The sequence below is a fragment of the Botryllus schlosseri genome, chromosome 15 (assembly GCF_051294905.1).
Source record: "Botryllus schlosseri isolate E-star chromosome 15, Bs_hap1, whole genome shotgun sequence".
NCBI lineage: Eukaryota > Metazoa > Chordata > Ascidiacea > Stolidobranchia > Styelidae > Botryllus > Botryllus schlosseri.
Window position 1 is genome coordinate 9,630,223 of NC_137250.1, and position 26,460 is coordinate 9,656,682.

Sequence of the window (26,460 nt, forward strand, 5' to 3'; positions counted from 1 at the left end):
GCAATTGTGTCTTATCGCATTGTGAATTGTGTCTGTCTTATTCAGAGGGAAATATAATCTGACGAATATTATTGATTATTATTATATTCCTAGTATAGTCGAATATTAGAGTACTACCTGTACCATATTATGAAATTATATAATAAAAGCATTTTTTTAAATAGTAAAACTCAGTTTAAATGAATGCGCGTGACGTGTGTAACATGTTTTGGATATCGAGTTACAAACAGCTGACCTTTCGAGGTTCCAACGGTAGGCAGATAACGTATCGAGATCGAGACAGGTGTATATATTTTCGGTACTCGAAATATATGCGACTCTCACTCGATTCGTTAGATTCGGATTTGAGTGCTCGACTAGATGATAATCACTTCACTTTCGTGAAAATTCACAAAACAGAAAATTATTTGTCCCACAGTGGCGATTGCAATCAATATTTGTTTACGTGTTTGATGAAACAATGAATGTCTGCCTGTCTGTCTAGTATTCCTTATCATCACCTTATCATCATCATCATTTAAGGAAGCGATAAAAATGAACGTTGCATGTGTCGGTCGGCGATATCGATATGTCAGATTGTTGTCCAGTAATTTCGAGGGCTGACTAGTATTGATTTAGAACAGTGGTTCTCACCATTTTTTTAGACACGCCCCCCTTTTTGATAGTGAAAGATTTCGCGCCTCCCTTTTCGTCATATCACAAAATCCAACTGGGATGCTAGCAACTCCAACAGATTGTTTGTTGGTATGGAAGGTTATGAATGTTGATGAGAGAATAAAAAAATATGAAATTGGGTCTATATAGAGAGAAACACGCGTGAAGGGGGGACCGCTTCTTCGCTCCCCCCTTCAGATGTTTCACGCCCCCTAAGGGGGGCGCGCCCCCCGCAGATTGAGAACCCCTGATTTAGAAGAAATTGCTTGTATTTCGATTTGAATGTGCAACGATTTGAATCAGCAAAGTCTATGAATCCTAAGAATCGGATATGTCTGCTCACTCGTACAGTTACGTGTCGTGCATCAATCATTATGCTGCATAGAAACTCGGTACTTACTGGATAGTTTCTATTACTACCGAGTAGGCTACTGATAATAGGCGTAATTCCAAAGAAGAAAAAAGGAAATGTTATAGCTCGTAAACATTGACGTTTGTCGATCCAGTCGCTCACATGAATGGCATATCAAGATGGGGAAACACCGTCAAGTTGATAGTTCTAATAAAGTTCGTCGCTTATTCGTCACCACTCAAACCACTGCAGACAACAATATTTGCAAAACTTACCAATTCCAACAACCCCTTACGCCTGTAAAAGCTGGATAATAGATATCCTTGCATGGCGGTCGAGCTCGCTATAACCGTGAACGTCAGATATCTCAGTTGTGAGCCAAATGGTTGGATCTTGTTGGTTAATTTGTTAATACAAGGAAAGATCTTAGTAATCCGGAGAGCTTTGTTTTAATGGATTCATGCCACTGAGCTATAGGTTACATATAATTTTGGTCTCCGCGTTGGAGTTCGTACAGGAATTCCCATTTTCCAGTCTTATCCGGATTTCCTACATCATCCAATTCGAATTTCATCACATTAATTACAATGTCATTAATGACTGCAGATCATATATTAAAAAGTATACTAGTATACTATTCATCTACAAACCTAAACAACGCTCATCTGAATATGTGTGTTATTCTAGTATGAAAATACTACCGCCTCGGGCGAAAAAACGCTAAAGAAATATGGAACTAAAACCGATCGTGTGGGGCGAGAGCTGCTTGTTAGGAATTTTGATGGTTCAGTTACTATACGGTTGGGTGATATTGCTATAGCTTCACAGGGCCAAGGGTCTTGTTTTGTAGGCCTAAGTGGTTAGGAATGCCAGGTCTATATCACCGGGAAGGGGTACGAAACAAGGATGATATTCGGGATTTATCAACCTTCGTCATTTGGGTAGAATTAGTTTTTATGCCTGCGAGTATTGTGGGAAATCACTATTACAATGCTGGATCCATAATACTAGACTTGATATGCTAAGATAATTTAACCTCAAAACCATGCTTGTGCAATGTGCACAGGCCTTCGGTACATTCTGTATAATAGTTTACCCAGAAGTCCAGCACTCCAGCTCTTCAACTGACACGTCAGGATTGGTGTTGTCCTTTTACAGAGCATGTCATATAGGACTGTTTTCATAACAACCTTGATAACAACAGTCATTTTATCGACTATTTATTTCAATCTATACCCGGTAGATGTTTTCTTATCGGGTCGCCAAAGATATGCATCACTGGGAAAACAAGCCAAGACCTGCGAATGCACGCAAACGGATTCGTGTTCTTACAAATGGATTGTAGATGGTCTGAGCACAGGCTTGTACGAAGCTGAAGCTAAACACAATTATCCGGTATTATCAAAATCAAAGTTACCGAAACTCCTTCACAAAAATCCAAGATATATACTTAATCCTGATAAATATATTTTACCACTGCTGGAAGGTGGACCGAATAATCAAATATTTTGCATTCGCGAAACTATTTTCATTGCCGTCAAATTGAACAGGACTCTCGTCATCCCAAGGTTCTTCAAGCATTTTACAGATAGGTGAGCTTATTTCTTACTTTTTGTCAACTGTTTCATATATACGACACGTTCAACTCCAATTATCAGCAGAGGTCGGCGCCACGACGTCGACAGGCGATTAGGTCAATGCCAAAAGTTGATGATTTATGACTCAAATATGAACCCATTTCACAGATACAATGAATTTGTGTGAATTTGTGAATAGGCTATGTGTGGTATCTTAATTTACAATCGCGTCTACGATCGAGTATAGTTACATGACGTATTCTGATAGAAATAATTATAATTTGTTGTAGTACAACAACGAAAGATACTTTCTGACATTCTCGGGTAGAAAGTGCCTGTCCTTATTAAGTATAGTTTGTCAAGAATGGAGAAATAACGTTCAACAGCAGCAGTTGTTGACTGACAACACTGAAGTTGCGCGTACACTGCTGGTGACACACCTCGTGACTTGACGATGCTAATAAGACGTTGGTATAGCTTCCTCCGCATTCCTGATTTTTCCGCTGACTGATGTTTATTGTATAGCGTTCTCTCAGATTTGTCGTAATTACAATTATCGACTAGTTTACTGGAGCATACGGCATACGCTCGCGCTCGTGCCCGTGGCAATTTTCTAAACACAAAATTTGGTATCTACGCTAACTATATGTCCGCACCTTCCAAGTAAATATGCTGCGTCCTACGCTCATGCAGGAATGTCTAAAACTCCTAGATATCCCTGTTCATGACTCAAACTATTTGATATGTTCCAGCCAATCCGATGGTACCACATTTATTTATCCGGGACATCGCCTAAACATCGAAACCGTTTGCAACTTGGTGTCATGCATATCCCTCGACAACTTCCAGCAAGCCTGCGAGGGCCAATTAGATGCAGTCATGACGTTCAGGTATGGAATACATACTTAGCAACCGAATGAATATTAGTCCGCTTTCAAGGCTACCGGACCACGAGCTAACATCGATCTCGCCTCCTACCACATATGCCACCTCATTTGGTCGCTTGCCTTTTTTATTCTCTGCTTTACTTTTCACTTAGTATACAAGCCCCTTCTTTACTTCGCGTAGGCCAAGGTGGGTGTCTGATCCCAAAGACTACTACAAGTCGTTTCGACACCTTCCATCTTGTCATTGTATCGCCGTTTTGTGGTGTTTTGAAATGATGAAAATATAAATAAAACTGATCGATTGACCAGAATATACACGAGGGAGTATTGATTATATTCGGAGATTTTGAATAGCATGACATGCTGAAACCAGATAAACCAACACGTTTCAGACGGAAACGATGTCGGCTGAAATCAGGTCATTCGTTGGCGATTGCTGTTCATACTGTACGGTACGCGGTGACGGTTGTTGTCATCATTATATCCGTAATATTAGGAAGTTCACCTGAAAATGATATTTATTTGCAGTGCTGAGCAAAAATCCCCAAGAAACAGAATTGCGAGCAATCGCATGTGTCACTTTGCAGGACCAAAATTGAAACCAAAACTATCGTGTCGCATACCGGTATGACTATGAAGCCGACAACCGGAGAGTTTGGAATAAAACTAATCCATCGGTTATTTCCCGGCATTCGACAAGATAAAGTATTTTCCAAGGAAATAAAGAAAACATTTGGTTCCGAGGTGAGATTTGTGCTCCTCTCTGCTTATGCACAGTGCACACTGTCAAACAGTAGGCCAGTGTCATAAATATACTACAAATTTGGCTTGCATTTAAAACAAATAGGCAGCATGCAGCATTTTACGGTTGGCGGACATCATCATCAGAACATCCATTCCGTACCAATGATTTACTTGCTATAACTGTTGAACCGGCGACAATTTCGAGGGTTCCAGCCATTCTATATCGCACGGGTGGGCAAACTGCGGCTCACGAGCCGCATGCGGGTCTTTCAGCCTTTGATTGCGGTACACATGCATTTCGACATTTTGTTAGAGGTTTAACCTGACTATAAATTGATGCATTTTATCGCGTGTTGAAAATAAGCGCATTGTTTTCGTGTTGTTTCTTTCCTTACGGTTTACGCAAGGCTTGTAAAATTTGGGGGAAGGTGGCACTTCGGGGTCCGAAATTTGCAATGGAAATCTCGAATCGACTTCGCATAAACGTTTCACCCGCAACAATGAATGCTTGGTCATCAATCAATGACAACTCATTGTGTTCTACAAACTTGATAATTAATTACGCCGGCGCATCAGGTCACAATCGTTTCCGGGCTAGCAATAGTGAATACGGCTCTTTCATTTGAATTGTAAAGGTTAGCAATAACTTCAGAGTTTGGCCAAGAAAACGTCGTCGAGATCACCGAGCTGAAATCTTCCTTAAATTCGCATCAGCACATGAAGGAACTGCTTCGCATGTTGCTTAGATGTCATATCAGCCTAATTTTAAACACCTTGCAGCCCAGGTTGAGGCGCACCGTATCACCGCACAATAATAAACTTCATTCGATAGCCACATTTCATTGTGACGCCATAAATTCGTATTTTTGAATTTTTGTGTTGTGGCTCTTTTAGAGCTAAGTATTATTGATATGCAGCTCGCCCATGAAGCAGGTCTGTCCACCCCTGCTATATCGCATACGTTTATTATATTGGGTACAAATCGCCCGTAGGTTCGTACTACGGGTTTTTCGAAAGTATTTAAACAATTATGGCATAATTATTCAACGTTTGAAAAAAAATATACTTTTTCAAAAAGGGTATTTGTTTAAAACACTCTTTAAAACATGTTTTGAACATAGTGTTTAAAAACACCGTTTGTTTTAAAGGCAACTCTTCAGAAATATATCGAATACGTTGCGATGTATAGGCTATGTAATCTGGGATTGTCCGAGTGATTCCCACCTCAGTCACATCGGCATAATGAATTCATCATTTAAATTATACATATTTTTGTTACCCAAATAGGGTATCCACTAGGGCGATTTTTTTTTGTCATGTCAAAAAATGTCAAAATTTTGTCAAAATTGTCGTAGCGTTAGGTCAAAAAAATGTCAAAATTTTTTACAAAGTCAAATTTTTTTTTGCAACCTGCATTTCGTTTGTATCGTAGATTTTGCACTGTCGGTGAACTTATGATTTGACATTTTACAGCTTGTAGCCTACTTTATTGGCGTACCGTTGTAGACGGCCTATTGTCTGCTCATTTGAAGCATAGACATTCAAATTAAACAAATAGTTTGACATGGTGTTATGCTCAACGTACCGCATCAATATCCTAACTGAAGCAAGACTGCGTGGGTATTGCATGGTACTTATATCAAGAAGCGCTTGATGAAAATTGTGATGTGGACACCATTGTTGTTGTTGTTTGTGGTATTCATGGTGTTTGTCGACTACTATACGGTCATTTACACCAGACCGATATTCCTAATTTTTGATTCAGTAACTGCCGACTTGTAGCACGGCCAACTTCTAGGCTTTTTGTAAGACTCCGCTTACGCGGATGATATGGCGAGGAGGAGCCTAGATAAACCTCCAACACTTGGGTAGGAATTCTGGATTCGACCTCGGTCGGACTCGAACCCACAACGTTAGGTCAAAATTTGTTCAAATTTCTTTAAGGTCAAAAAATGTCAAAATTTTGATTTTTTAGGTCAAAATCTTCCGTTTTTCAGGTAATAAAATCGCCCTAGTAATCACTGTCATTTTTGGTCGCTTTTTCGATCCGATCGAGACCGATTTGAAAGCCCTCGACAATGATCCGGATTCAATCATCCTGGGTTTCAATATCTGACATGGATCCGTTCAATCAGCCGAACACCATCACTTTGGTGGTTCCTATAATAATTAATATGAAGTCTTGATGATTATCTTTGTGATCGGGAGAGGATTTGTGCTTCCGAGTTTACGGTAAATCAAATACCCTTCGTCTGGTCGAACTATTCCCACGGAACATAAGTTTAAGTTTAAGTATTCCCCTTTTGGGACAACGAATCTTAAGATATAGATATGACGGCTGCCCGTGATCCGATCATAGCACATAAACCTGAGTATTCCAATGTCTATAGTCCAACTCCTTGCACCTCTGAATTTCGAAGTTTATTCATATTACTACTTCGCCAACAGGATCGCTGCTTGCTCTACCAAAGACCCCTATTCAATTTGCTTATTGAAGCTAAAAATAAGAAAGGTAGAATCATCAAGAAAAGTGCCCTGTCGGCCATTTCAGGCGAGTATAGTTGAATATCGCATTCAGCACAAGAATAATCCTCCTTTCAGCAAATAATCCCGTTCGAATAACGCGCCACTATGCATGAAAAGGTTTATTCTTCATTCGGGTATACTGGAAGACGGAATGAGAGTGTGGGATCGTTTTACAAACAGCTATAACTGTTGACTGTGTATGCCCATATACTAAAGTAAAGAATACTAACCTATACTAATCAATGCTATTTATGTGCTGTGCACATTTCGCACCCCTGCACCCCTGACGAGTATGAGCCGAAAATATTCGGGTGCATTTCAATATGAATATACTGTTCAATTGTATATTGAAGTTCTGTACCTCCAAGAAGCTCTTCAAACATTTCGCAATGTACACCTATAATTCAGAAAGCGACAGAACGTATAGGACAAATGATATAAAGCTGATGGAAGATATAACAAGACATACGCAAGCATCTCCCTATATCGGAAAATTGGCATCGGATTTTTTGCAGCACCTGGTTGGGAACAGGTCGATCGTTTCGGTTCATTGGAGATACAATCAAGGAGATTATTTCAGAAGGTTAAGCAATACCTAGTTCTAAAAGTCACTATTTAAAGAGTTCATTCATTGAAAAGTTCGAGCTCATATAGCAGAGACTGATAGTTTCGAAATCCAATAACCCATTGCTCACCTGCAATTCTTCCAGGCATATCCCTGTATTCCTCGCATCTTTGCTCCTATAAATGAATTACCGTGGATTAGTCATCAACGAAAATTCCCACACATCTATTACATCGTCTTGTGCTCATAATTCGCAATTCCACGCATAACAGTGTCAGCTGAAGCGCGAATAGTAGTATGAGCAAAATGAACATAGAGCAGAGGCGGGGAACTTCTCCAGTTGGCGGGCCAGATTTGAGAAAATGAAGTACTTGGCGGGCCATACTCCTGAATCAATAGATTAATCGAGTATTTATCCACCAAGGAATAAAGCATATTTAATGTAAACTATACGTTTAAAGCATAGAAAACAGAAACAGTATTAACAGTACTTATTAACGTAATGTATATTAATAGCTGTTAAGGTCAATGAGACATCATGTTCGATCATAGTTGTCTACAAGTTGTTTGAAGTCTGGAGGCACGTCGGACGTAGAATTATACTACATGTCAACATCAGTAAGATTGGAACGCAGCTTTGTCTTGTTGATGTTCATTGTGGGAAATGTTTGCTCGCAAATTTATTTATAGACCCCCTGGCCACATTATCATGTAAGACAGGAAACTGTCTGCGGGCCGGGGCCGGCCTATGGGCCGTATGTTAGCTGTCCGTGGCATAGAATATACATAAGCATGTGACTTACTAAAACGTTCATCTCATCAATTTGTGAAATTCATAAAAATTAGCATATGCTATTTAGAAGGCAATTGATTAATCCCTTCGAAATATTTAGACCCCGACTTATTTAATTGATTGTAAACTTACGCGAAGAACATGCAATGACAGACTCATGGGAAATTTACAGGTGTCATAATATTCTGAAGGGGAAAAATCAATTGGTCAGAATGCAAAAGCTATGTTCAAAAGTCCTGAATTACACGCCAGAGGACGCCGTAAAAACGTTTGTCGAAAAGTTAGCAACGAAAGCGGACTATTCTCCGGGACCAAATGAAAGTGTAAATACGGTCTCTGATGTGTATATCGCATCGCCCCCTTCCGAAAGATTATTTATCAAGCAATTTGCGGGAATTCTTTGGAAAGAAAAGGTATAACATGAACTTCTCGTATTATTATAATATAAGGCAATAGCAGTCATTATGGGAGTGGAAAGTGAACTAGAAAGTTAACCATGAGTAACAAAAAGGATTTCATTCTGTAGATTAAAGACATAAAGAAAACGTTTGATTTGAACGATTTGTCATCGCCTAAACTTGAACCATAATTGGGAGATGCACGGTGAGAAGGGGAGTGCTATCTTTAATAATGGCCCCAAGCCTATAGACTGGCCGTTTAAATTAAATTACCTTCGAGAATATAAGCCCAGTCAAAACAAAACGATTTCCAATAACCTATACAATATAAATTGACATTGAAGTTATGTAGTCCTCTTTCCATCTTTTCAAGTTAAGCAATTAGGTTTTAATTAACCTTGACGGACCAGTCCGCAGTATTGGGATCAAGTTACTGTATACTTTCGAGCCACGAGTGATTTCGAGTCCCCGCAAATTTTGACTCTAGTCAAGTCCAGTCATTTAAAAAAATCAAGACACGCAAATTTCCAAAGTGATTCGAGTCAAGTCAAGCTATATCAAAGTTTCAAATATCTAGTAGTCAATCTCATGTCCCCAAATAATTTCAGTTGGTGTCGTCATGATGAGTAAAATCAAATTTATATTTTCGTAGTCAGTACCGCGGTAGCTTTCTATTGATACTGGTTTTATGAAATCAAATCAAATTGTGCTCGGGAAATCAACTCAAAAATTGAGATAACTTGCGTTTGGTCAATTAGAGAGAATGTTGTGACTCGTGCGCAGTGAGTCGTGCGATTTGCTTGTGTCTGCTACACGCAGTATAGGATAGCGTTACCATATTTTGAGGATCTGAAGAGGGCACTTTTTCAAAATCTTCCCACTTGAAACACCAGAGTAAAATCCGAAAAATTGGTAAATTTAGTCTGAGTTTGTAGTAGGTTGACTAAAAAAGGTCACTCTTCTGGCTCAAGTCTCGAAAGACCCTCCGTACTGCTACTTGAGCGGTGATTTCCGGTATATTTAGAACTCTAGTTTTAGATATCCCTGGCCTAGCCGTTTTCCTACATCTCAGTCCAATTTCCACATACAACTAACCAAGATTTTCAAAAAAGAGGACAAATTATCAAAAAAGAGAACATTTGGGCGTCCTCCAGGGACACTTTCAAAAAAGTTAAAAAAAAAAGTGAACAAATCCTCTTGACGGAGGACGTATGGTAACCCTAGTTTAGGGCAATATTGTAACACACACACACACACACACACACACACACACACACTCACACACTCATGTAGGCGAAACCCCACAACAAAAACTTTGCCGCAGTTGAACGCATTTCAGGTTGCAGGAGTTTGAGAGGAAAGATAAAATTGCCGGTACGGTTTCATAGAACCGCAGCCTATCCTTTTTCAATATGAATATGACCATGACCTGTTTCTACATTTGAATAAGCCTACTCAACCACACGGTTTCTACAACTTCCGGACGCGATTGGCGAAATTTGTGGTGTTTGCGACTCTGTCCTATTCGGCGATCAACAATAAAATTGTCAATCGCCATTATATTCGCAGCGATGGACCGTTCATACGTCGGAGGAACTTGAAGATTATATCACAAAAGTTTATGACTGCGATGTCACAAAAAGGCATTTGTATGACCTGATTTCCAGTTTGGAAATGGAGATCTGCGCTCGGGGAAAAGTATTCTTTCAGTAAGTTGCATCAGGGTTGCAATGACTCGAGTCGTGAATCGACTCGAGTCCGACTAAAGTCACGATTTTCTGATGACTTGATTTGACTCGAGTCATTTTCTCGAAATACGGAAATGACTCGACTCGACTCGACTCGAGTCAATTTGTGTATTGACTCGACTTGGACTCGAGTCATTGCACATGACTCGAACCAAGTCATATGGCTCGAGACTCAGACGACCAAGATCGACATTTCATTGTAATTTCAAGGAATAGTGAAGTAACCACACCATTGGGATTTTGTCTATTGGTACTGGTACTTGAAAATGCGACCAGAAACTGCCAAACGTGAGGAAAATTAGTATAATATAAATTCGAACCATTCGCTATCACCACACAGAGTTATTAAAGTGGATATAATAAGACTTTAACTGATAACTGAGCAGTCAACACAATGACTTGGACTCGGACTCGGCCCTCTGCTCGCTGACTTGTACTCGGACTTGACTCGGTGATGAATTGAAAATGACTAGACTTGACTCGAGTCAAAACTATAAGATTGACTTGTCACTCGGAACCTTGTGACTTGGTTACAACATTGAGTTGCATACAGTATATTAGCTTCAGCAATTCCATTGTATTGCATTTACTGTTACTTCATATACATTCACTTGCTCTCTTCATATCGTAAACTTGACTATAGCATAAGCTACCCTAGGGATGGTGTGAACCTCTTAAAGGTTCGGGTTCGTGTGAACGCGAACCTTTTTGAAAGGTTCTGTGTGAACACGAACGTGAACCTCGTGACGTCATATTGCTAATTCCAACCCAATCTTTCAATGAAGGGATAGCCTTACACGATAGCCTTACATAGCGAAGACTCGAGCCACATAATGTCACATTGCTGAAGTACATATTGGCGTTTAAAACGTCGCTAAATGTATCAACCGTGGTCATCAAAGGATATAATAATCTCATAAAATCTATACATTCCGTCGCTTTGCCAACAATTTCGACGAGGACTTACCAGGGAATATAAGCTTACGCCTTAACGGTCTAAGCCAGACCGGACAATGTGTTCGGAGTCTGAGTATTGCTACATTTATATTGAGCAGAGTGTAAAACGGGTTTCTATACTCGCTACCGATACCATAAACAACAAGTTATATAACAGTAGCCAGCACCTTAATCGTACGGATTTGATTTTAATGATACAGTAAAGATATGAAGTCAAGATTGACCCCGTACGCCCGCTCGATTTTTTACATCAGAAAACGATATCAATGTCATTGATTGGTTGAATAAGCATCATTCGCTGACTACGTATATTGCTCGTGATGTTGTGTGATTGCGGGTCTAGCGCACAGCAGAGAGTCACTAAATATTCACAAACGGAAAGCTGAATATTTCGAGAAATTTTTTGTAACAAAAAAGCAAGTAAAACTTTTGTGGTTGTCAAGGTGCATGCTCGTTTAGCGTTGATTTTTTATGCTGCCCGCGCCATGCATAGAGTGACCCGCAGTTGAAATGCAATAAATTTGAACCAAAGACCTTATAATGAAGTGGAAATTACAATTTATTAAAAAGGTTCACAGTGCAGAACCTACCAAGGTTCTGTTGTGAACGCGAACCTCTAAATTTCCGAGGTTCACACACAGAACGCGAACGTGAACCTCACGTTCACACCATCCCTATAAGCTAGTGGTTATTAACCCTTACTAACCCGCGTAACACTTACGCTGAGTCAAAAAACTACCACAGTACACATCTAACTACACAACTATTACACTACTATAGATTACTGGTGCCCATAATTAATCGTGCATCAACAGAGTGCTGTTCCCCTTCAGATAATAGTTCAGAAATCAGAGGCTTCACCATGTAAAGCAGGGGCGGACAACTTTGCCGGTCGGCGGGTCGGATATGTGAAAACAAAGTACTTGGCGGGCAGGATTGCAGAATAAATACATTAATCGCTATCCAACTGTACAAGTAATAAAGGTTTAAAGCATAGAGACCCAAAACAGTGCTTAATGAATTTATTAACGATAGCTGTTGAAGTCAATCACACTTCTGTGGTCGGCCAAAGTTGTCACCAAGTTCTTTGAATTTTGGCTGCATTTCGTATGTAGAAATCCTTAGTAAAGACTGCACGTGCACGTGGATATCAGTTATTTTGGAACGCAGCCTTATTGTCTCGTTAATGGTCATGGTCGAAAATGTATGTAGACTAGAACAAAGCAAACTTGGATTTATTCTATGACGCATAAAATTTGTCAATACTTTCAGAATATAAATTATTTTCTGCAGGCCGGTCAAAATCCCTTCGCGGGTCGTATGTTGCCTGTCCCTGATGTAAAGTGTCATCGTATTGTTGCACATAAATATTAGATATATAATTGGCATTGCAGAAGGACTGGGTTTCGATTTCGAACCCCAAAGGAACGTATACCACCACAGCAGTCACAATTCGACCACTGGCCGGGCCTAATTACCCGCAACCAATGATAGTCAATACGAGCGTATCACAACAAATTATATGCATGTGTTGAGTGAGTGTGTGTCTTCGCCTCCATGGAACCCTTGAGACGGGCTCAATGAACCCCTAGTAGGCCTATACTCCACGGGCACACATGTTAAGAAGCACTGCTATAACTACAGATATATCGTGCAAATCGTTCACAAGTCCGTGCAATTCGTCATAGCTGAGATAAACCTTTTCAGAATCTTGCTAATGACATGTTATATAGTTGAATGGTTACTCAAATGCTCACCATGTGTCTGCTGGTCCGCAACTCATGACATGGTGGCGTCTGTTCTTGGTATTGTTGGTCTTTCGTCTATACCAGGGGTTCTCAACCTGAGGGGCGCGGGAGGCTCTCAGGGGGGGCGCGAGAAATTTTTGTCAATTTTGTCAATGTCTGTATAAATTGTGACTAAACATGTGTTTCACAACCATTCTGAAGATACGATTATTGAAGATTAAACTTAATTCGTATTCTAGAAAGCTTGCCAAACTCAAACTCCATCAGTCGCTCTCAACGGAGTATAGGCTGACTTCAACTTCATTTGAGCAAATTTTTGATATTCTTTGAAGATTTAGTGAAATTCCTACGTGCAAGTCATTCATTACTTTATAGCTTTGGCAGTAGCCTAAATCTCTGTGCGCTCGGTACTTGATGTTGATAGCTGGCGAATTGCACTGCCTAAGACAGACTTAGATGCAATATAGGTTGCCCGGTTTCGCCCTCAATTTGGCTATAAATCAACACAATTTAATTCGTTTCCAAACCTGATCAAATTTAGCATGACAGGACAGAACGACGCCGTGCTCTTTGTAGTCACTACCAGCATCAGGATTATTCTCAGTGCAACCTACCTTGAAATTAATTGATGTCCTTTTCAATGTTTTTTTTTTGTTATTTTCAAACAAGTTTGGGAATGTTTGTCAGCAATGTAAAAGACTAAACAACTGGAATGCGGATTCAAAACTGGCGTAAGATGTACCTTATGTATACTATTAGATCAGGGGTGGGCAGCCCGTACGGCCGCATACGGCCGTAGAAAGGAATTTGTGCGACCGTCGACGCCTAATACAATTGGTATGTGTTGGCAGCCGTAAACATGCAAATTGCAATTACGAATTCAGTCTCGAATTTTCGAGAGGTTTTATTTAATCTTGAAATTTTCTTCGCGCTCCGCGCAATTCAACAAGACTTCATTTTCGATTTTAATGCAGTAGCGCCATTTTTAATTGGAGCAGGAATGGGAATCCTCAAGTAATACCAATTCATTCGCGGCTCTGAAAAATTTTCGCGCTTGGCGCGACAATATGCACTCCCAGCAACTATTCATAACATTGCCACTCGCGATTTCGGTGCGTACAATGGCCGTTGTGAAAAGTAGAATAGTCCGGAGTTCACCGGGAATGGATATGGACAGTTTACCATAGGTATTTTTCGTCCTGATCGTTCATTGCGGCTATGCCCTGGAATGCGGCCTTAGGCTACATAAGTAATCAAAATGCGGCCAAAATTAGCAGGAGGGTTGCCCACCTCGATATTAGATGATGTGCTATTTTTGACATGACGATAAATGTAAGGGGGGTCAGGGGACGCGCGATTTTTTTGACCATCGCCAAGGGGGGCGCGTGTCAAAAAAGGTTGAGAACCGCTGGACTCTATACAATGGTCATTCTACACCAAGAGCGATGTTCTATATTATGATTCCTGGTTTGAGCTAGGGTCACTTCCAATCAAGGCTTTGTTAAGACAGTCGACAGTTGTTAAGTCGACCCCGGTCGGAGTTTAACTCACATCGCAACCCATTAACGTTGCATCGTGACATAGTAATCAAAAACCATATATAGGCTATACTTATGGTACCGCCCCGGTACTAACCAGGTGCTATGGTCAGATCCCTAATTTGTTCCGCGTTCAGATCGACTTCGTCAACATGGTCAGCAAATGTTAGAACGTCACGCCTGCTATGTACCAGAGAGGGAACGCTTCCGGAAATGGACAGTGCGATTTTATGACTTCCTAGTCCACTTACTCTTACAATGAAGTGACCCGGGTGGAGTCGGAATTTGCATCTTTTTTCATTATATACAGGCCTATTTAACTCGTGAAGCTAGTTGTGCTCAGCTCATGTTTAGCAGTGTTGGTATGATCTCGAGAAAGTTTTTTATAAATACATTCATTAAACGAGATGACTTCGTTATGAATTACTGCATGGTGACCTCAGTCTAGATTTATTGATTCGTGTGCACGGCTCACCAACCATACTCGGTCTCAACTATGATCGGAGATGAAATCGACACAAGGCAACTGGAATTGAAAATTGCCAAACCAAAACAATTCGTTGGCGTTTCGATGGGTGGCTCATGTTACATACTTTCAAGACCGCAACAGTGTTTTGTGAACATTCATCATCCACAAAATATCAATCCATGGACTCCCATAGAACGGTCGATTTAGCCTCCAGGGTGTTAGAAATCCTGCTGCATTCATTATCGGATTTGCCTCTGGTCATGATGTCTGGTCATAATATCTCTTAGATTTGTCACCTTGCCTGTTTGCAATTAAATAGCACAAATACACTGCAATTTTATATAGTCAGAATAAATGACAATCACAAATCGTTGCAACTTTTGGCATTACGCCCTGATACTGTAAGTAAGTGCATGGTCCAGTTTTAATAAAAAATAATGCAAATACAACCAAATATTGCTTCCCACTTGACAAAATCAAAAACAGATCTAGAAGTAGCTCGGCCGTCTGGATCGAACAAATAGTGCAAGCAGTTCATGAATACTTGACAAAGTAATGAATGCAGAAAAATACTATTTGACTCCTCCCTAAATTTCGTTTGTGACCAACGCCGTTTATCCGAAGTGAGAAAGTGTTATATCTATGTTATGAAAACTGATAATGTATGAGTCAAGGAAAGGATATTTCGAAATTAATATAGACATTCTAATTGCACAGTGAGGAGTCCAAGTAGCGTCAAAATTAAACAATTTACTGTATGCCATCATGGTTGATACGTTTTCATACTTTCATGGTTAACACTCACCGTGGCCTACAATTTTCCAAGTTAATTGTAGTGGTACTGTTGTGGTAGGGGTTGGATTTGGTGTCGGGGTTTTGTGGAGAAAAATAAGTGGGAGTTGGAACTGGAGTCGGAGTCGGTGGTAAATTTGACCGACTCTATACAGCCTTCAACATCCAGAACATGCTGTAGAAAGCTATATGCATGCTCGTGGAAATAACCCATCTCTGTGAAGTGGTGATCAACCCACAGCATTGCCATGCACATTATATTTATGTGCGTTGTAGAACTGGCATTGTTTTGTTGGTTGCATAAAAGGTACATACTCGAACTTCACTCAAAGATAACAGAATGAGTGGTACTCCATTATTGGACTCGGCTCGAAGCCTAGTCTTCGATGAGGAATCGAATCACTAAGTTATTCGAATTTGCCCAACCCTGGCGACGACACGTAACGCCCCAGGCGAGACAAACGCAAGGAATATGATATTGGTTACGTCAATGTATAGTAGTGCTGCGAGATCAGCTGCGTAACGTAAAGCAGTAAGATGATTCCAGCGTTTCGCTAGTAGTCAAGGCATGCGTATATTCAGGCAGCGTCGTGCGGCCACAGTTGAGGCACTGGGTAATGTTGAAACTAGTGGTACGATTTGTCATGAATATTTGCCAACCAGATCAGGGATATTTTGTGTCAGGGATATTTCGTGTTCCCATTGACGGCAGAGTTCTAGATATCCCTGTCGTAGATGGAACACTAAAAGCGAAACTGGCAAGGTTTGTCTTCCATCGTGGTATTAGGGCTGGGCATAGTGATTCGAGTACTCGAATCTAAATCGAGTATTAATTTCGATGATTCGAGTCGAGTAGTAAAATACGATTTTTTTCGAGTACTGAAATTATACGCTCCTCGCCACTGAAAGTTAATTTATCAACGAGAATTATGGTTTCGATACTATTTTCCACTGTTGAAGCCTTGAAACATTGATTGGCCGTATCGTAGCATGCGAAACATATAGTACAAAGCTACGAACGTTACTGGAAATAACACATTTCCGAAGCCATGATCATACAACAACATCGTCATAAAGTGCAATGAAATCGGTAGGGTCGGAAAAATACCGAAGTATTTTCAATGTGATGGATCACAGCCCACAGGCATTATATTATTACACATATTTTAACTATGAAATGTTACATTTTGTTATGACGTCATAATGAGTGAGACTCGATTACTAGACTCGCCTCGAAGCATAATACGTTATTCAGAATCGAATCACTCAGGTTCTCGATTTTACCCAGCCTTAATTGGTATATAGTGTTCTAGTGAGACACGACCGAATTGAAAGTGATCATCCTTTCTTCGCGTGACTATACAATTTCATAGTCTTCCGAATTATATCGCCGGTCGGGCAGCGGGGCATAGCATATTGTAATTGATTTCTAACTGACTTGTACGTGCACTTTACGACGTACGTACAGTACACTCGTACAGGCTGGTTAGAGTTATTTCTGTGCCACTCATTGTCTCCGGATTTTAAACATCACACAATAATTAGGCCTAATATCAAAGAATATATTCGTCAGAAAGCATCATGTATTGCAGCTACATACTATGTGAAATAACTGCATGCGGTGAGTGCATGGGCTACCGCTACAGTATGGCTATTATGCTTCAATCAATTATATTTGATGGGAATTCGATTCAGCACTTGGAGTAATACTGCAGCAAAAGTTTCTTTTCAGAGATTAGGCCTGTGATTGTACCTCGCATGCGGCCCCATGCAGCTGCGCTCAACCAGCATTTCTTGCATTAGCTTTGCAATTTATGCAGAACATGGCCAATAGGCGCGTTGTCTTAACATCAGCAATTGCCGTGACATTTCTGCTAACAATATACAACAATCGAGGACTCGTTGAAGTGTTTGCGAATGACACCCGAAGATATACATCGTTGAGAAAGCACGTTTCAACAAGGGAATATATGCATGAGGATCAGAAGAACTCATGTTTATATAAATGGGCTGTTGACGGATTGAGCTTGGACGTTTACGAAGCTGAAGTTGATCAAACTGTGTATCAGCCATTATTATCAAACTTGATTTCTAATGAGCTACCAAGACCTCTTAACAGAAATCCAAAGTATATATTAAATCCGGACAAATATCTGTTACCGATCTTGGAAGGCGGACCAAATAATCAGATATTCTGCATGCGCGAAACGATTTTCATTGCTATTAAGTTGAACAGAACTGTCGTCATACCACGGTTCTACAAGCATTTCACAGATACGTGAGTATTTCTTTTTTGGGACTTTTATTCAATACGTTATTTCGCCGAGTTCAACATCTATAGGACCAACTTACGACCCAGCCTTCGATGATACGCCGGTAACGGAGATTGATGGGCGATACTGTACTGTACTGCGTGGCATGTAAAGCATTTTAATCAATAAGTTAATTCGCAGCGTTCAACATCTACATAGCTTCAGGACATTAAACGACCTAGATACGACTAGGGTTGCATTTAAAACAAAAATCAACTTAAAACATACATGTTTAAAACAAGGCCCTTGTTTAAAACATGTTTTTTAAGCCATGACGCCACGAATATTCAATTGTGATGTCGTAGTGGATTGACGTTGGCAATTGAAAATATAGGGTAAATATAGCTCCCTTGACGAAATATCTGTACTGTTGCTGTTGAATCAACTATTTTGAGGGTTCCAAGCATCTCATATCGATATACGTCGGGTCGGCTATATCAGGTGGAAATTGTCTGTAAGGCTCATACAACATTTTTGTTGAAAATTATTTACACAGTAATGGTATAATTTTACAACTTGAAAAAAAAAATTTTTAAAGGCCTTTTTAAAACAGGTTTTAAACAAAATGTTTGAAAACACCGTTTGTTTTAAATGCAGCCCTACTTACGACGCAGGCTTCGATAGGACGCTGGTAACGGAGATTGATGAGCGATAGGTGCACCAAACACATGAGCACGGATTCTGGAGTGTACCTCGTTCAGACTTCAACCCACGGTTCATTGGTATTGCGGTGGTATAATTTACCACTACTTAATCCAGTGTTTCTCGACCTTATAGACCTCGTGGCACTCTCTGAAAGGGAAAATAGTTCGCGGCGCCCTAGCTTCGAGTACCATATGGCTGGGTGAGAAACGTAATGTTACGTTGCAGCGCTGCAACACCAACGGGCTTTGGTTATACGAGTCCGACCAAGGTCGATCCCAGAATCCCTTTCTAAGTGTTGGAGGTTTATCCGGGCTCCTCCGTGCCATCTGATCTGCGTAAGAGGCGTTCTGCAGAAAGTCTTGAACAAAAGCTCGGTCATTGGTCTGATACAAAATGACCAATGACCATAGATGTCGAAATAGTGAGTAGCGCCACCCTTATGATGAGTAGGCTACCATGCGTGCAAAATTTGGCAAGGTGGATGATTTAAAGGAAAATCGGCAATCAAATCACGTAATGTCATTGTTCTACCCGGTTCTGATGGTGGCGGCTAGAAAATGGTCACACCTTCACGCAAACCTCGACATCACGACCAAATTGCCCGGGGATGACCTTCCTTTAGTTATCACTTTCCCAAATGCTATACTATATGGGTGACTTGGCGTTCCAACGAAATTTACAGTAGAGGCTTGATTCTTGGCAGTAGCAAGTTCCGAAGCGTCAGAGGTTTATCTAAGATTCTCCTCTCCTATACATCTCTGTGCTTGCACAGTCCTTACAAAATAGGCCCCGAGAAAGCCCCGATCAAGTACGAATTCAAAGAAGAGAATGAAAAGAGCGGGAAAGCCTAAAATGAGAAAGATCAAGATCGAACAACTTTACCGCGGGCATTAGGCTGAGCGGAGGTCATATTGAGAGACCGCACTTGGTCGTTCCGTCATTCTCAATCAGTTCATTACATCGCATTGCACATATTATGTCTTGAGCGGATAAAAATAAAAGAACCACCGTCTATACGTCATACGCAGAATTTGGATTCCGTAATTTTTGCTTATAGGCCTACGTCGAAATTGTTTATCAAATTCTCTCGCGGCGCCAATAAGCAGTCCAATTGGCACACGGTCCGAGAACCGCTATCAGAGATATCTAGACTCCTCCATTCGTCGTCTCGCAAGATCGTTGTTTAATCGGGCTATATGGGGAAATCCGGCCACGAAATGCGTACGCGTAATGCATATGGATTCAATGCCACTAGTGATGAAATGCCTATAGGTATGATATCCGCAACTGTAACTGTCTTTGCCACGAAGTTAATTACGGTTGTTCGCGAAACGTAATTGCTTGGTGGATTTCATAGGATTCGGTCAACCGTTACCTTTCTCCCCTTTATCGACCTTCGCGTTATTAATATCTTTGTTCAAGTCAGGCCGACGGCTTCGCATTCATCTATCCGGGGCATCGCATAAACATCGAGTCCGTCTGCAACTTGGTATCATGCATATCTCTCAACGAATTCCACAGAACATGCGAAGGTCAAATAGATGCGGTTATGACCTTTAGGTAAGGGTGATTTGTGTAATATAAACGTGCTGGGATTCCAAGACTAATATATTCATAAATGCATCGATATAGTCTTCGCGAAATTCGATAGCAATCATAGTACCGTCACCAGATTACGGATTTTGAGCTGCATAGTGAGGTAACCGTATCAAGCCAGAGGCCATCCCATTTTCTTCTATTACTTTTCATTCAATTTGCATGACTCTTCTTTCCATCGCCTATACGAAAAGAGTGTGGATTCACACCCGAAACGTGGACACGAATACGGAACCTTCACCTATCAGAATTATACCGCGGTATAAATCAAGCTCAACATTTTAATCCAAATGACACATGAACATGAGAACAAGCGCAAATGGAGTACAAAGGGACGTAGAAATTTTTGTACGTAGGCGCGTAGGATTTATAACAATGCTTTGCATTCACATCGTGAATCAATCAGAGCCGTCTGTTCCACAAAGTCACCGAAAATATCGAGTTAAAAATTGAACATACATAGAAAAAGAAACTTGCGGGTTGATATTGAATATTGATGATTGGCTCACACCATTCTTAAATTGAATCGCACATCATAAGGAAGGTAAGTCGCCGCCAACAAGTGGGTGAGCAATATTCGACAGACACCACGAGATCGGTGTTTTTTAATTTTTTGAGGTAGGTTCAGTTTTCATCTATCGCCTTTAGGGTGTAAATACACAGGTAAGTGTCTGATTTCAAAGACTACTCTAAGCGTGGCCTACTAAAGTATTTAGTAGACTATGCTCTCTAAGTTGTTTCGACACATTCGTGTCTTACCACTGTATCGTAATCTTGCGGTGCTTTTGAAAGGATAAAATTATTCAAAATAAACTCAGCTTAACTGACAGCGTGTGAAGTGAAGAGCTGATATTCGTTAGCGTAATTAAAATTGATATCATGCGGCGATTTATTGCGAGCAATTGTGCTTGTATACTGATCCTATCCTTTGCAGAACTATAATCGAAAATAAAGGGATCATGGCACACAGTGGGATGATTATGAAACCATCCGCAGGAGAGTTCGGAGTGAAGGTTATCTATCATCCATTTCCTGGCAGCAGAAAAAATAAAGTATATTCTAAAGAAATAAGGAAAACCTTTCATTCCGAGGTACGTATTCACTCTGAACGAAAATCATGTTATAAGCGTTTTCCACTTACCGTCGAGTGCAAATAAAGTCATCACTCTTCGGTACTACATTCTGTATTCACACGCGTTCCAATCGGTGTAAATCAGCCAAATGCAATACTTTGTGTGGATTCATATATCATCAAATTGCAAATCGCGATTCTAATCTCCGACTCCTTGTAATTTCAAATTGCGACTATGAGTCTGCTCCCACCCCGCAATATTGAAATTTGTGGCTCTGACTCCAAAATGTACTCCTGACTCCGACCATAGACTCCGATTGCGACTCCCCAGCGCGACCAGTAATGCGTATGTGGAGTGTGGGCGTAATTTGGTAATGCCACTGAAGTATGATAGGAAAGGAAAACAACTTCGGCACCACTCAGAGACATGCTAATCGGATGTAGACCCCTCCCAAATTTACGGAACGGATTATTCCCAATTTATCAGTGTTACGTTTCGTATATCGTAAAATAATTTGATCTCTACATACCATGAACTTGCGCGATTGCTGATAGAAGGCCTTGCGTTTCTGCGAAAGTCAGTAGTAAATTGGTTTATTACGTTGTCAACAGGATCGATGCTTGATATACCAAAGGCCTTTGTTCAATTTACTAATCGAATCTCGGAATAATATTGGTAAGGTCTCCAAGAAGAAGGCATTGGCTGCCATATCAGGTAAATTAATTGATTATTTGATTACTGTCTGCCATGCGGAACTATACTGCTCCTAATATCGGATAACCTTGTAGGCTATACATTACTTGCATGCAATTGTACAAGTACTGTACATGTACATGTACGACGTACGTACATCGTACATGTATCGTTGATAAAATATCTCAAAATGGTTTTCAGAAAGTTTTATATCGGTCGTTTTATATCGTTTATATTCTATAGATGTCTCGCGAATAAACGCAAAGCGATGACTGATACTATGTGTATGAGCTTAAAGTCTAGAAATATAAATGAATCAAGTACCAACACATGACACTTATACTGATTCAGAACAAGGCGGAAATTATAAGACAACCGATGTAGAGTTGATGGAAGACATCACAAGACATACGCAGGCATCTCCGTACATTGCGAAATTGGCCGCGGAATTTTTGCAACACCTGGTAGGGAACAGGCCGATTGTCACGGTTCATTGGAGATATAATCAAGGAGATTATTTCAGAAGGTAAAACTACAATTTGTGCGAATAATCACACAAACACGACTCCGCAGAGTAAAAAATTAGTGACACTATTTATCTAATGTCCATCCAGTCATCTCATAGTTTGAAACTACATTGTTTGAGCTCACTTGGCAATTGTTTCACATAGACTACCCTCTGAAGTAATCTTTGTTCCTCGTTCTTTCAATTTGTACGATTGTCGTAATTCACAGCATAACTAATATCTACGAATAAAAACTATAACGCATATGTTGTTGCCGATGTCATTACAAATCTCCACTTTTCGTCGGCGATTACATGGACTGGGACTACGCAACAAGGGGCAGACTTGTGCGTAATGCGTATAGCCTACATATTTTTTGAAACCTTTGTTCATGATCGATAGGGAGAATTCTATACAACAATCTGATGAGATATCTCTCTCATGATACATGGAATGGTAGATTGTGAATTCATAAACAGGCATGAGAGCTCTGTTTAAGATAATATAATCCATCATTTCCGAACATTTCGTTAACAATAAGGATGTGCTCGTATTGAGTCTTACCTGAAATTAACAGGTGTCGTTTTGTCCTAAAGAAGCCCGAGAGTTTGCCAGGAATGACGAAGTTATGCTCGAAGGTCATGAACTATACGCCTGAAGACGCCGTGGGTACCGTTCTCCAAAAGTTATCGACGGATCTGCACAATTCTGCGGGGCGTAGGGTTAAAAATTTAAAATCAATTCGGGACGTGTACATCGCAGCACCCCCATCAGAAAAATTATTCGTCGACAAAATGGCCAAGATACTGTGGAAACGAAAGGTATGGTATGGTATGGCATGCACAAAATTTAGAACGCTCGCTATGACTTCATATTTGTGTATAGGGAAGATTGAAGACTTTAAATAATCTCTACAGATTAATCATAGTGTCAAACAGATTACATCACTATAATTATTCCTTAATGTCGGTATGACGAGCTATTATTGATAATCTACCATGACAACTCGCAGGGGTGGACTGTCCACACGTCAGAGGAATTGGAAGATTACTTCACCAAGGTTTACGACTGTGACGTCACCAAGAAGCACTCGTACGATTTGATATCGAGCTTGGAAATGGAGATTTGCGCCCGGGGAACCGTATTCTTTCGGTATGTCTCACATAGCTAAAGGACGATTCTTTACATAACCAATCCCCTTACACGGTAGTATTAAGGCTTACTTCAACTCGTCGCGTGGCCAACTTTTGTGAGTCAATCGCTATTGCTAGTTGCAGGACCAAAACAGCACTTCATCAGCCCCCCCCCCCCAAAAAAAAAACGTTGGTATTGGGCCCCCCATAAGCTGACAAACCGAACTTATTCCCACAGGTTGTTCGTTTTTGCCGTAACTTATCGCCGATATTTGTTGTACTGTTTGGTGAAACGGCATATTTCGCCTAAACGCGTGAAACGGTAAATTTCGCCTATTGTCATTAATTTTTTATCCTATCTGTCCACGTAATCAGATTTACCGGTAGAGCTAAGTGAGGTATCTTGAAAACTGTGGGGCCCGTAAATAATAATTAAACATCTGCGGGCGGATCCGTTGGTATAATGACTTCGTTACATGGTGTTATTTCGTGACATCCTGTCTGCATGTCAAATGATATCGAAATCGCCCTCATGCAGTAAACTAGAAGACGCACATAATTTCAAATTGGTATTTCTTCACCCGCGATTATTTTTTCCCTGTCGGATGACATTTGTCTTGTGGGGTTCAGATTTCCAGGACAGGAACATTCGGCGCCAACCATTCGGGGCGTATGGACAATTAAACATATATGTATTGTACATGTATCGAAGTTTTCCGTCAGCATAAGAGCAATCCTTTTCGGCCAAGGTTTTTTCGCTGCCGATCGTTCTGGCGCACTTCTTGGAGCCGCATGTCACTTGACCTAAACATTTTTATGTGTTGTGGGAAGAGTACCTAATAACCGAGATATTCGGCAACATTAAATCAAAATTGAAAAAGATGCATAGATTTCCAAAAAATACTCTATTATTTATGCTAATTCACGAAATAATTTTGAGCCCCCTTCGAGCTCGCCCCCTCCCCCAATTGGCGGTTTGGGGTGCGGCAGTTACGGTCCTGGTTAGTTGTTGAAACTGCAGTATGCAACTAACTCTGAATGACCAACGGAACTGAATTATTATCAGCAACCGTCATATACAGGTCTGCATTACCGAATTACCATGGTAATTTCACTCGTAAAAGCGCTGCAAATCTGTCCATAAACCGCTTTCTGTACTTGATCAATATCTAAAACGCAAGAAGTCAGTATAGTTGGCTTAAAACTGTTGAGGTTGAAGTAGTTTAAAAACATGAAAACTTGAGCAATTATAATGCAAACAGATAAACCTTACTCGAATACTACGAAAAAGTAGGTGGATTCGTGGGTAACCACGGTTGCAGCCTCCACTTAGCCGCAGATGGCACTATATACGATCTGAACTAACCAATAATTTCCACAATTTTATTCGTTTAGATCCGAGGTGTCGACGTGGTCGAATAACGTCAGAGTGTCCCGGTTGCTATGTGCAAGAGAAGGAACATTCCCGGATATGGACAGTCCGATTTTATGAGCCCGCGAAAATTCAAAAGTACTTTTGCCGTCAAATCACATATTCGAAACTCGTTCAAGAGTTGAATTAAGAGATGGAGGTTTTGTTTCCGCCTCATTGCCAGCGCCGTTTTTGTTGTTGTAATTTATTGTTTATGTTGTTTCGACAGCAAGTTGGCACGAAGTCATCCATCAGGTCCAATTTCGCGAGATTTTTCTATAGTTGCGTGGTATTGGCTTAGCCAATAGGACTCAGTTTAACCGAAAATATAGATAATATATATTATGATGTATTAGTTATTTTACCCCACTTGGATTCAATCCTCGTGTCTGTGTAATATTTCAACTCATTTTATGCATCTCCACGTGCCTTACTAACGTATTTAAGATCGAAATGATGCATCTGCGATATTTTTATGTGTCGTGATTGGAAACATCCCAGACGAATAATTGCGAGATTGAGGTGACCCCAGGCAATCGGAGATTATATGAGCATCGGTTTAGCTCGTTAAATATATTTAAATGCGTGACTAGCGATTTTTAGTATAATTGACATTTGCACATATCCCGCCTTGATTTTATAATATTTTTTTGTATTTATACCGATAGGATTACGCCTAGCTAGATTAAGCATTGGAGATTTGTCAATGCTGCACACGAGATGGACAACCAGTGTCTAAGCTCATGGATACGATTCAGGCGATTCTGTTAGTTGGCATTACATGAACGAAGTATATGGTTGAGGTGGAAATGACCATAGAAGTCGAAACACAATGCAAATAGAAAAACATTAATTAAATGCTTTATTCGGTCGCGACTAAACTCTGATACCAAGCATATTCATTTGTGTCCAACATTTGGGAAACAGGTTGATTTTCAGAAATTGTAATTTAGATATGAGTTGAAATAGAAACTTACGTTCGTCGCCATACATGATAATGATGCTATCCATCGAGTATACCGACGTAAATGCAGATATATAACTAAATATAGTCCTAAAATAATTTACAGTTATCTTATAGAGCGCATTGCGCCACCTAGATAGGTCCACTGACCACTGTACAGGCCTACTATTCCATTTATGCCCGATCACTTTCGAAGTCAATCTTGCGCAAGCTTTCATTGCTACGTCATACTTTGCCAAATTGGCTTTCATTTCAATCTCTGTTTGTATATGCTTATTTATTGTGCCAACTCGTCGAGTTAAATAAATTGTACTTCAATGAATGTTTGGTCCTGAAGCAATTCTCAAGATTAGCATATCGCCAATCACCTGTTGAAGTC

At 40.3% G+C, this 26,460-nt stretch overlaps 2 protein-coding genes and 1 long non-coding RNA gene across 7 annotated transcripts; 2 read left to right on the forward strand and 1 right to left on the reverse strand.

Moving 5' to 3' along the window:
- Positions 1–1,797: 1,797 nt before the first annotated feature.
- On the forward strand, positions 1,798–14,895 carry LOC145457672 (uncharacterized). Of its 2 annotated transcripts, none has more exons than XM_080335910.1 (8): positions 1,798–2,598; positions 3,336–3,473; positions 4,058–4,214; positions 6,663–6,765; positions 7,149–7,272; positions 8,271–8,511; positions 10,066–10,205; positions 14,625–14,895. In XM_080335910.1, the coding sequence occupies exons 1-8, from the start codon at positions 2,168–2,170 to the stop codon at positions 14,719–14,721; spliced, it is 1,431 nt and encodes a 476-aa protein (XP_080192036.1). In that variant the 5' UTR covers positions 1,798–2,167; the 3' UTR covers positions 14,722–14,895. The 2 variants fall into 2 exon arrangements, with proteins under 2 accessions (XP_080192036.1, XP_080192035.1); XM_080335909.1 differs by having other exon boundaries at positions 1,800–2,598; positions 7,149–7,323.
- LOC145457674 (uncharacterized) lies at positions 3,340–7,705 on the reverse strand. The gene is made up of 2 exons (XR_013920954.1): positions 7,436–7,705; positions 3,340–3,975 (listed from the first exon to the last, which is right to left on the reverse strand). It is a non-coding gene; the product is annotated as an uncharacterized LOC145457674 (long non-coding RNA).
- A 139-nt stretch (positions 14,896–15,034) lies between the features above and the next one.
- Positions 15,035–26,403, forward strand: LOC145457671 (uncharacterized). 4 transcript variants are annotated; one of them, XM_080335904.1, is made up of 8 exons: positions 15,035–18,026; positions 20,128–20,265; positions 21,236–21,392; positions 21,986–22,088; positions 22,419–22,593; positions 23,151–23,394; positions 23,586–23,725; positions 25,102–26,403. In XM_080335904.1, exons 1-8 carry the CDS (start codon positions 17,563–17,565, stop codon positions 25,196–25,198), a joined length of 1,518 nt encoding a protein of 505 aa, XP_080192030.1. In that variant the 5' UTR covers positions 15,035–17,562; the 3' UTR covers positions 25,199–26,403. The 4 variants fall into 4 exon arrangements, with proteins under 4 accessions (XP_080192030.1, XP_080192033.1, XP_080192031.1 ...); XM_080335907.1 differs by having other exon boundaries at positions 17,888–18,026; positions 20,132–20,265; XM_080335905.1 differs by having other exon boundaries at positions 17,897–18,026; positions 18,658–20,265.
- The last annotated feature ends 57 nt before the right edge of the window (positions 26,404–26,460 follow it).